Below are 12,788 nucleotides of genomic sequence, written 5' to 3'. Positions count from 1 at the left end.
CAATTTCTCCCTAGCTTTCACATATGAGGGAAAACCACATATGAGGGAAAACATCACAGGCACTTCTTTTTTGTGTGACTGACTTATCTCACTTAGCATAATATTCTCTAGTTCCATTCATTTTTCCTGGAAATGATATAATTTTGTTCTTCTTTGTGGCTTAGTAAAATTCCATTATGTGTATATACCATAATTTTGTAATCCATTCATCTGTTGATGTACACCTAGACTGGTCCCATAATTTGTCTATTGTGAATTGCTCTGCTATAAACATAGCTATGCATATATTACCATTATATTTTTGTATACTTCTAATACATACACATGCAATATCTAACACCTGTTCTAATGGTGTTACATTTTGAGTACCAATAACAAAAATAAATGAAAAGAAATGATGGTAACAGAAAGTGGTCTATGCTTGAAATTATTTTAGCTTTTTGGCTTTTGTACTGTTAACATGAATTTTAAACATTTTTACTGCTGGTTTTGCTGGTGTTTTACCTTTATTTTAGCCACTTTAAGTCCTACTCATAAGGAAGATTAAAGTAAAAAAAGATACAATACATATATTCTGTTCTAAAATTGTGATCATAGGTAGATCAAAATTTAACAATTTATCTATAACTTAATCTGTTAGAATATGTATACCTACACATACACAAGCATATACATTAAAAAGTAATATGTGTATATAAAGAAAAAAGAAATGAGTTACATTTCTCATGTTCACCAAGTAATACCACATTTTTCCTTTGATATTTATTTTCTTTACTAGGAGAATAGTGAATCTTTTCTGTGGAGCACCACCAGCCCTTCTCCAACACTTGGCAGAGTTACGCCTCCTCTGCGTACCACATACCCATCGAGCACACTGGCACGGAGTAAGATCAGCTCTGTGTGGAAGGAACCTATTAGTTTTGTAGTGACACATTTGAGACCGTATACAACCTACCTTTTTGAAGTTTCGGCGGTTACAACAGAAGCAGGTTATATTGATAGTACGATCGTCAGAACACCAGAATCAGGTATGGCTTTATTTTTGTTAGAAAAAAAATTATAGAATAATTTTTCATTTTTTCCATATATATTTTTGTTAAGCTTCAGTAATTTTTCACCCTTCTAGTAAGTAATAGGCATTCCATCTGGAGTATCTTCAAATGTCAATACTCTTTTTTATATCTCAGTACTAAAATACGCTTTTATACTTTAGTACTGTTTTAGATTTCAAAACTAAAATAAACATCTAAAATGAGAAAGAAGATTTGGAATAGAAGATTCTTCAGTTACCAACTGTGATCTAAAGATCAGCATTTATCATTCTAGGATATCAGTAATTTTTAAAAATAATTATCTCCATCCTCTTTTTTTGTAGTACTGAGAGTTGAACCCAGCGGTACTCTACCTCCGAACTCTACTCCCAGCCCTACTTTTTATTCTTTATTTTGAAACAGGGTCTCACTAAGTTGTGGAGTGCCTCACTAAGTAACTAAGGCTGGCTGCAAACCTGCGATCTTGTCTCAGCCTCCCCAAGTGCTGGGATTACAAGCATGGGCCAAAATTACAAGCTGGCTCTATCTTCACATTATTTATTTATTTATTTATTTATTTATTTATTTATTTATTTATTTAAATATTTATTTATTTGATGATACTGGGGTTGGAACCCAGTGGTTTTCTACCTCCGGGCTGTACTCCCAGACCTATTTTATATTTTATTTGGAAACAGTGTCTCACTAAGTTGCTGAGAGCCTCACCAAGTAGATGGGGCTGGCTTCGAACCCATGTGATCCTCCTGTCTCAGCCTCCCAAGTGCGGGGATTATAAGCATGCGCCACCACGCCTGGCTATTTCCACCATTTTAAATCATCTTTAGCCAGCCATAACTTTTTTCATTGTTATTACCCAGTGTGGAGATAAACCTGAGATGGCAGAACTAGCCTGTGATCAACATGTCAGTATCAGATACAAACAGGGCTAAAACATATATGTGCTCATACCTTCTTTGCACTGCAGCTTCCTCATCAGAGAAAAATGGAGACAGTAATAATAACTTATGCATGGCTGTGGTGTTGGGTTAAATGAGTGCAATTAGATATTATTGTTACTGTTAAATTCTAAGACTGCATACTTACAGGCATGGGTATTTCTATATTTGAATATCTATGTAAGTTACATGGGTACTGACATAATACAATAATGATATATTAGTATACATATTATACACATAATAGATGCCTGAGTTTTTATTATGCTTACATGGATACTCACATGCTATCAGAATATTGATGCATTCATATATATAACAGATATCTGATAGCTTAATATTATAAAATAGAAATAGTCATCAGGCATTCATTTGTAGTGGATATTGGGAATTTTTGGTAGGTAATTTCACTAGAGCACACTATTTTTTCTAATGAAATAGCTGTTAGCTCCTATTATTTTACATTGGATATAAGTTAAAAATTACTTTTTTTTTTTTTTTTTTTTTTTTTTTTTTTTAGTACTGGTGATGAAACCCAAGTACCTCGAGCCACACCCCAGCCTATTTTTTAGTCTTTGTATTTTTGAAGTACGGTCTCACTGAGTTGTGAAGGGCCTCGCTAAGTAGCTGAGGCTGTCCGCAAACTCTGATCCTCCAACCTCAGCCTTCGAATGCTGGGATTACAAGTGTGTGCCACCACACCCAGCTAGATTACTTATTTCTTGATATTTTCTTTTCTTTTGGTACTGGAGATTGAACCCAAGAGCATTCAATCTCCAAGGTATACCTCCAGCCATTTTTTAATGCTGAAACAGGGTCTTGCTATGTTGCTGAGGCTGGTCTTAAACCTGTAATCCTCTTATCTCAGCCTCCCAAGTACTGGGATTACAAGCATGATCCACTCTGCCTGCTTGCTGGCTTTCTCTCTTTCTTTCTTTCCTCCCTTCCCTTCCTCTTTTCTTCCTTCTTTCTTTCTTTCTTTCTTTCTTTCTTTCTTTCTTTCTTTCTTTCTGGTACTAGGGGTGGAACCCAGATGCTTTCTGCCTCCGGGCTATACTCCCAGACCTTTTTTATATTTTATTTGGAAACAGGGTCTCACTAAGTTGCTGAGAGCCTCACTAAATAGCTGAGGCTGGCTTTGAACCTGCGCGATCCTCCTGTCTCAGCCTCCCAGGCGCAGGGATTACAAGCGTGCGCCACCACGCCTGGCTTTTTTCTTGATTTAAATAACAATCTCTGCCAGGCTTGGTGATGCATGATTGTAATCCCTAAGCTTGGGAGGCAGAGAAAGGAAGATAGAGGATCGCTCTGGTTTGAGTCAGCCTCACTGGTTTAAGGGACCTTGTTTCCAAATAAAATTATAAAAATAGGTCTGGGAGTGTAGCCCGGAGGTAGAAGGGTTTCCAGGAACCCCAGTACCACAAAATAAATAAATGAATAAATAATAATCTCTTAATTATGCATTTTCTTCTTTTATACTCTCCTCATAAAATAAAGGAATATTTTCAGTAGGATCACATAAATTAGAATTTTGGAAAAAAATCATTGTTTTGAAAAAATCATATGTAATTTTCATTTTTAACTTAAAAGAAGGAGTAAACATAGAAACACACCTGAAATGAAAAATGAGATATTTTAAAAGGTCATTATTACTTTTATATGTTACCTGTGTTACATTTTAATATTATAACTGGATGTCACAAATTTCCTCTCGGAACTAAAGACGTATATTGCTATGGAAAATTCATGATTATTGCTAATAGATTGTGAGGTTACTTCCTCTACCCTTTACCTAGGTGTCCACTAAGTCAAGGCATTGATCAGAGAGATACCCAGACTTTGTTGAATGTGATATATATGTAGGTATATATGCTTTGCATTTACAATAAGTATATTGCAATGAAGATAAGAAGGAAGTTGCATGTATAATCATATAGACTAATAAATAAATTACTAATTATTGATTATAAAACCTTAATCTGATAATTCAGAAAGTCTTATTGAAATTTTTCAAATATAGTCTCTTTTTCCTCTAAGTTTAAAAACCTTTTGCCTTTAGTGTGATACTTTTCTTTGATTTTATGGTTTATTATATATTTAATAGGATATTTCTTTAATTGAAATCTATATTATGTGTTCATTTTTTTTCTATAATCGTTTTAGTGCCCGAAGGACCACCACAAAACTGTATAACAGGAAACGTCACAGGAAAGTCCTTTTCGATTTCATGGGACCCACCAACTATTGTAACAGGGAAGTTTAGTTACAGAGTTGAACTATATGGACCATCAGGTAAGTCTTAATGGATATTACCTATCTTTTGGAGTAAGAATTATAAAATGCATTACTAGTGTCATACATTTAAAAATATCGAAGTCCCTAAAAAAGATTATAGAATAGAGGCAAATGTAGGAAAGTAAAATGGAAAGTGAGATCCTTTGTTTAAAAAATGAGTATTAGGAGTCAAAACATAATATATGTTTCCTGTTTCCCATGGAAATGAAGCAAATAGAGACAACCTCTAGAGAAGAGAGGTGTTATAGGAGATCAGCGCCTTCTAATTGAATAAGAAGACCTTGCCTTACACTCATGAAGAGCAATGGCTTAGTTTATATTAAATTACGTTTCTACTTAAAACACAAATCCATTTCTAATAATCAGAGCTCTCTGGAACCAATATAGGAAATCTCTTTATCTTCTGCTCTATTTTACAGTGAACCTAAAATCTTTCTGAATATGAAGTCTATTAATAAAAATAAATAATATAATATGGAAATCTTTATATTTTTATATTTTTTCTTATTTAGCTTTTTAAAATATACTTTTATTGGTACATTGTAGCCTTACCTAATAACGTAGCACTTTTCCAAGGTGGCAGGTTTTCTACTTTTGCAAACAAGCAGGATGGAAACATCCCCTTGTCTGAGATAATTTAAGGGATTCAAATATTCTACTGTAAGAAATACACTAGGTAAAACTCTAAAATCATTTCTTAATCTGAGAATTTTTAAAATAACATCAGCCCACTTAGTATTATTATTTGGAAGAATCCAAAAAATATACAAAGCTCCAAATCATTCCATTTTGAAATTTCTATGGCACAAATTCCATGAATAACCTGCATTTCTCATCCCTTAGTAACGTGTTTCTAAAATTCTGAATTATGTGCATTTTCTAATAAAAGTGATAGTTCTTGCCACCTCTTGCCTCAGTACACAGAAACAGACAGACATGGATACACAGATGCAACTTCTCTATCTAACATTCTTTTCTTATAACTTGGCTAAAGTACATATTCTTCTGTGAGGCTGGCTGTAAATTAAGTAAGATGCTAATTTAGCAACTATTGTATTTACCAGATAAAGAAAAGAAAAAATAAGGGAAGATCAATGGATGAGAGGGTCCAGGGGACGCAAAGAATCGTTGTAATGAATAAAGAAAATGTGGCATACATACACTATGAAATTTTACTCAGCCATAAAGAGCTATAATTTTACTCAGCCACAATGGAATTCTACTCAGCCATAAAAAAAGAAACAAAAAAAAATTTATGTCCTTTGCAAGAAAATGGATGAAACTAGAAAATATTCTGCTGTGTGAGGTCAGCGAGTCTCAGAAAGTTAAGGGTTCAATGTTTTCTCTGATGTGGAAACTAGAGGATAATAGGAAACAAAATGACTTCAGATAAATAAAGAGAGGGAGAAAGGAGAGCTGATGAAGGAAACATTCAAATAATGTTATGATGTTATGTCCATATATGAAGGTATCACTGTCAATCTCACCAACACCTATAGAGAGGGTGATGTCCGGAGGGAAATAACCAAACTAAGAAGAAAAAAAAAAAAAGAATTGTTGGTAATTGAAGAGAAGATAGGAAAAAGTGGTCAGGACTATTTCATGAAATCAAGATAATGGATGATTTTTAAGTGTGGTATTTAATTCGTGACCTGGAGGAGTAGCAGAGATAATATGGAGAAGTCGGTTATTTAAGAAGTCAGCATTATTTAATAATTATCTCTCAGGTAATTAAAATCACCACAAATTAAAATGGTAGCATCGCATCAAGAGCTTAGTCATCCAGAATGAGAGGGAGTGGCCGGGAGGGCTGGTGGATGCCATTGATGACAACATGGCATTTTAAAGCTATGGGGTTTGTAAGGAGTCAGTGAGAACCTTCCAAAAGGAACAAGGAGGACATCTCTCATACCTGGGGGCCTAATCACTTGAGAGCTGTGGGGGAAAACAGGCTGCAGCCATTTGTGGTGGCTGTGGGGAACAGGAGTGAGAGTTCTTGGAGGAGAGCCAGGTTTCAATTACAGCAAAAGGAGAAGGAAATATTCAGAGGTAGATCTGGGGATTTAAGGAATTTTGCTAATAGATTATTCAAGGAATTTTCTTCGGAAGCTAAGCTAGTAATTTTCTAAATATATCTTATACAAAATAAGAATATTTACTGTTGTAATTGAATAAATTTGAGTATAAAATACTGCCACTTTTTATATTGATAAAATCTGATGTTTGTCTTTTAAATGTGTAAAAAATTACAGGGTAATTTAACCGAGCTTTATGGTTTAATGAAAGTAATTTAAATACTGTAAGATTTTAATTTTCTGTCCACCGTTATCATTAAAGTTGTATCATACCACTATTGAATCAAATATTTAAAATATATTCACTTTTAATGATATAATAACAAATTTTGGTGCATAGGTTAACACTTTGGTCATTGTTCTTATTTCTATATTTAAATATGAGAATGACTACATGATTGATAAAAATAACCCATAAGTATCTTTTGCTTTTTGCAGGTCGAATTTTGGATAATAGCACAAAAGATCTTAAGTTTTCATTTACTAACCTAACACCATTTACAATGTATGATGTCTACGTTGCGGCTGAAACCAGTGCAGGGATTGGACCCAAGTCAAATCTTTCCATATTCACCCCTCCAGATGGTAAGAACGTCTCCTCTATTGAGCTAATGAGATAGTTGTAATATGCTTGTGAATTTTACCAAATAGGTAAAACACTTTTAGAAGCAATTTGGCTTCTGTTTACCTAATTAACATTATTTCCTTATCAAATTATTACCTAGTTTATTCTGAACATATGTTGTCTAGAATATTAAGCCTAAATGCTTCATAGTAAAAAGGGACGCAGATCAAGCAAGCTAAGGAAACATTGTATGCAGCATGCTCCTGTTAGAGAGACTAACAATGAATTTTGGCAAAACTTGGAGAAGTTATAGCTTAACCAACCATATTTAATGTTATACAACCATATTGCTTAGTGTAATATTTTCCCCACAAAACTGGACGAATTGCTATATTCCCAATTCTTATAACAAAATATGTTTATCACAAAGATAATTCTAAACAAGTGAAATTATGAAAGAAATCGTCCTCCTCAAGAAATTTTATTACATGTAATTATTAAGCATCATTATTTTAGGAGAACTCTACTATTTCAAGAAAATGTTAGAAACAATATTTCACAACATTTTCCTCAGTCACACTAAACTTGCTAAAAGTCTTCATCTCTATTTAGAAATTGTAATTATTGACAAGATATTGATGAGAGAATAATCATTTTAACAATAGATTAATACTTGAAAAATGTGGTAGCCAACACAAAATAACTTAAGTTAAATATGCACAAGGGATCTCTCTCTCTCTCTCTCTCTCTCTCTCTCTCTCTCTCTCTCTCACTCATCACACACACACACACACACACACACACAATTAGGTATACATTTATCAGATAAATCATTAAAATATTTGACCATTAGAGGGCAGCAGCCATTAGGGAATTTTGTACATTTCCCTCTTCAAAAAAAACAAACTCATTTTTTTATTATTGGAAGAATATAAAAATGATATTATTTTACAGTAAGATGTTAATGTATATATTATGTTAATGAATGGGTCACAATAGAAATTCATACTCACAAGGGAAACACTCCCTTTTTTTCATATTAAAATTTTACCACTGTCCTTCCATCAGAAGAGTCTTAGCTTTGCACAGCTTCTTCATTAGACCTTGAGTTTTTCCTTGTTTTCATCTAAAACAATGCTCATGCATTTCTAAGAAAGGTTTACAAATGACTATCAAATATAGCCCAAATCTTGACTTTTGTCTTCAGAGTATTTTTTTGACCAACTCTTTGACTCATTAATTTCTATTTTTATGTTATAGAATTAAGTACAACAAAGTTATACCTTGCTTCAAATCCAACCAATATTGATGCTTCTAAATTGAATTCATAATTTGTGATTACAGTTTATTGTTATCATTCTTAGCTTATAGCATTAGACAAAAGGAAACAGATAATATCACATACAGTGTTATGTATGTTATGTTGTTTGTTTTGGATATTAACTAAAATTTATTTCCATTTATTTATTTATTTATTTATTTATTTATTTATTTATTTATTTATTTTACTATTTTTGTGTATATAGTGCCAGAGATTGAACCTAGGAGCATTCTATCTCTAAGCTACACCTTAGCCCTATTTATTTTTTATTTGGGAACAGGTTCTCACTAAATTGCTGAGGCTATCCTTAAATTGACAATTCTCCTGTATCAGTTTCTAAAGTACTGGGATTTCAGGTGTGCACCACCATGCCTGGCTTATCTCTGTACTTTTTATTTGCAAAATAAGAGACTTGGAAGGAAATTGTCCAATATATTTGCCCGGAAAGAATAGAGTTTGCCCTGAGTTCTATCCTACTACCTTGCTGAGCCACGCACATGTGGATCACACCCTTGTACCTCTCCAGGGGCCTTTGAAAACAGGCAGGCTCTACTAGAGGAAGGGAAAGCCAGACTTGCCACCCCACACCCAGCTGGCTCCATGGAGTTCTCCAGCATTGTTCAGCATCAGGAGGGGCTTCGGTCGAATGCTCTGGCAAAGGCTTCTAGTGAATCTTCATGCTTCTGATAACACTAATTAACCTTCATCCTAATAATTAAAAGTGTGCAATAATGGGATCTTTAAACTATCTGAGAACAACCTAGTAACTCGTTAGAACTATCTATATTCGGTTAAAAATTGATATCTTAATTTTAGATTATTCTTTTTCACCTATTGCTACAATACAAGGGTTTTTTTGTATTCTAATTCAGGTTACTCAGTTTGTTTTCCCTCCTCATATTTAAAGCACTCTATATTTATTTAAAAACAATTAGGACTATCTGGACGTGGTGGCACACGCTTGTAATCCCCGCTGTTGGGAGGCAGAGACAGGAGGATCACGCAGGTTTGAAGCCAGCCTTGCTGGCTTAAGAGACCCTGTTTCCAAATAAAAATATAAAATAGGTCTGGGAGTGTAGCCCGGAGATAGAAGGGTTTCTAAGAACCCTTGTACCACCAAAAAATAAAAAATAAAAAAATAATAATAATTAGGACTAGCTTGCTCCTTTTAAATTAATGCCTTTTAAAACAATTGGAATTCACTTACACTAAAGATGTTATGATACCCTACTTTTAATTGCCAATGAAAATCAGCATCCTATTGTTAGAGAAGTTCTTCTATTCTTTCACTAAGATTTCTTTGCATATATCCCTTAGTATCTTACTGTGCATGCTTATTTATATAAGTATGAAGTAGAGATGATTTGGAAAAAAACTAATAATATAATAATCTCCAGTGATACAAAATGTTGTGGCATTGCCTATTTCAAAATAAGGTAAAACTGATAAATTTAACACAGGCAAGAACATTTTAAAATTATTTGTATGGGAGCAAAAGACATAAATAATCTTTATAGCTTCAGTATCCCCTAATAATGTTTTCTAACACTGTTATTAAATATGAAGAGGTTGAACATTAGTTTTTTAAAAGAAAACAAATTTTAGAAATTCCTGTTTATCCCTCATAAATGAACTATGGGAGTAAGAATTCTGTCCTCAATAATTTATTATTATTTCAATTTTCATTTCTTATTTATTGTCATATATATTAATGGGATACAAAAGAGTAGAGGCATATATGCACACATCACTCATTTAAATATCATTTCAGTTTATTTTTTGCAAACAGTAGTGAAATGTGAGAAAAATAACTGAAAGCCATTCAACTTTTTGTTTCAAGATTTTCAGTGCTTTTATATTTTAATAACTTTAAAAAATATATACTTCTAATGAAAGTTTAGCTTTCTAGATAGTGGAAAAAGTTATTTAAATTTTTTTTCTTTTCCAGAAATGGAAAAGAAAAAAATGAGAGACAAGTTGTCTTTATTAAATTTCTTCTATTAGTTTTTCACTTGAAAACTTTAAACCATTTAGAATATTTTTACCTGTTATGTCTGTTCTGTTTCTCATTTATTAATAAAATTTACAAATATATTGACTTGAGAATGACTCTTAGGTAGTTTCTGTGGACAACGTCTTTGGAATCGGTGTTGCACCATGAATAATTGCTTTGTGTTTGTGTGGGTGTTTTTTTAGTTAATTATGTATCACTATTAAAAGAGTTAGGTCTAATCCATACTTCTCTGGTTTCTCCACAAGAATTTCTGGTATAATATATCAAGTATCTTTCTAAAGACAAGATACAATGCTGTCTCCTCCATTTCCTTTATCCCTTAAGCTTTTTTTTCTTTCACAGAAAAATGTAGAACCGCTTAATCTTTACTTGAATTGTAATTTTAGGTTTTGAGTCATAGGGAATATTTAAGTTTTATTGAAAAATATAAATTAAAAGATAAACAATGTTTGCTAATACTCCTAGGTACACATATACATGTGTTTAGTGGGTATGTTTGATACCCTCTTACTACATGACTGTACATCAAATGGAATGGACCATTTTACTAACTTTTTCAATAGGCAGAGCTCAATTGCCTGATTAATCTGATCAGTGTGATTATTAAACTGGCTTTTTTAAAGTTAAGATTCTACATAAAATGCCCAATCTCTTCTATGATTTATATTATACAGTGCTGGCTAAGGCTTTGTCTACATAGTAAGTCCAATATAAAGAAAGGTGGAATGGGATGTTTGCTACTTTAATCACTGTGATATTTTCACAGTTAATTGGAAAGTTTTCCACCCTTGAAAAATGTACATGGGTAAATATGATAATAGAAATATAAGCTCTTGGTAAGATATATTTTAATGAGATAAAGCTTTCATAAAATTTGACCTGTGCAAAGGACTCTTTCTTTTGTATTTCTCTGTTTTTGAATGCGTATAAGAGTGTTCCTAGGATGTGTTCAGTCTGCTAATGTTGGATAAGTGAAACAGGGATTATGAATTCCTCATCTAGAACTCATCCCCCTTCTTTTCAAGATCAAATTGTGCACTTGCATCAGTGAAATTAAAAAGTTTCTGACAGACCAAAATGTTTTTAGAAAAGTGGATTCATAGAATTAGCAATTTTTTTTTGTGCTACTTGGATGGAACCCAGAGACATTCTACCTCTGACTGATACCCCCAGCCACTAATTTTTATTCTTTAGTTTGAAATAGGGTCTCATTGAGTTGCAGAGGGCCTACGTAGTAGCTGAGGCTGTCCACGAACCGCGATCCTTCTGTCGCAGCCTCCCAAATGCTGGGATGACAAGCATGTGCCACCATGCCCAGCTAGAATTAGCAAATTTTAAGTGTATCTATGCTGTTTCATCTTCCAATTCTTAGCACAGGTTTTACCCATGCCAAATACTGGAATCTTGACTACCAGAGTGATTAATTTATCATTTAGCTACAAACAATTCAATAAGTATTTAGAAGTACTTATACTGTTATGATATCTAGGCAGATTCTTTATGGGTTGCTTCACTGAGACAAAGTAAAAGCTCTTAATTTATTGGATGTAAATTTCATATTTATAATTTACAACATGGCTTACTTATGTATAATTGTGCTCAATATTTATAAATATTTTTGTTAAGGTTGTGATATTATTTTAATTTCTTTCTGTTGTCTGAAAAAAGAATGGGTCCATTCTCTTTCTTTGAGGGTAATGTATCTCTCTTCTGACTAGAATTTGCTAAACCTATGCCTGTAAATAATTGGGGAAATAAATTTAATGTGTTACTACATTATGATCTTCAGGATCAATATTTTTGTGTCACATTTTCTTTCTCTCTTTCTTTCTTTCTTTCTTTCTTTCTTTCTTTCTTTCTTTCGTGGTACTGGAGGTGGAACACAGGGGCTTCCTACCTCCGGGCTATACTCTGAGATCTATTTTATATTTTATTTGGAAACAGGGTCTCACTAAGTTGCTGAAAGCCTCACTAAGTAGCTGAAGCTGGCTTTGAACCTGTGCGATTCTCGTATGTGCTACCACGCTAAGCATTTCTTTTTTTTTTAAAACCTACATTTTATCAATTCCCTTGAAGTACCTATTCTTTACAGCAACGTTGTGCAGATATAGGCATGACAAAATTGCACCCACATTGTAGATGAGGATCTTGAGAATTGGAAAGCTATTTATAAACACACAGTGAGCTATAAACAATAATGGTGGAAAGGTCCGGGCATGTTTATCCTTGGTTCATTACTTTTGTGGCACTGAGAGGTTTCCTGAATGTCACTTTTGGTGACTTCATACCTAGAGCTTGCTTCAAGTCCTTGGTGCTTTATCTTAAGTCAGTTGTTTGTCCTTATTTTTCTTTATTACTACAAAAAGTGAGGAGGACACCTGAAATTTGTAGCTCACATAATATTTGAAAACTCAGCAAACAAAAATCAATCAACTCTTCATGCAATTTTGGGTACAAAGTTAAAAGAGCCTAATTGAGCATATCAACTATATTTTATTGCATTCAAAATATTCTGTATATTATTTTGGAGT

General features: G+C 33.2%; 1 protein-coding gene across 2 annotated transcripts in view; it reads left to right on the top strand.

Annotated features, from left to right (window-relative positions):
• Positions 1 to 12,788, top strand: part of PTPRQ (protein tyrosine phosphatase receptor type Q) — a gene marked incomplete at both ends in the record, with an annotated part of 256,731 nt that overhangs the window by 52,123 nt on the left and 191,820 nt on the right. For both annotated transcript variants that reach the window (XM_080706359.1, XM_080706358.1), the window contains 3 exons: positions 779 to 1,028; positions 4,151 to 4,279; positions 6,796 to 6,942. In XM_080706359.1, coding sequence (XP_080562485.1) covers positions 779 to 1,028; positions 4,151 to 4,279; positions 6,796 to 6,942 — 526 coding nt within the window. The remainder of the gene's footprint in view (positions 1 to 778; positions 1,029 to 4,150; positions 4,280 to 6,795; positions 6,943 to 12,788) is intronic.

This window comes from Muscardinus avellanarius, assembly GCF_963383645.1.
Source record: "Muscardinus avellanarius genome assembly, chromosome: 11".
NCBI classification, from domain to species: Eukaryota; Metazoa; Chordata; class Mammalia; order Rodentia; family Gliridae; genus Muscardinus; species Muscardinus avellanarius.
Note: the sequence above shows the minus strand (reverse complement) of the source record. Positions and strands in the feature narration are given on the sequence as shown.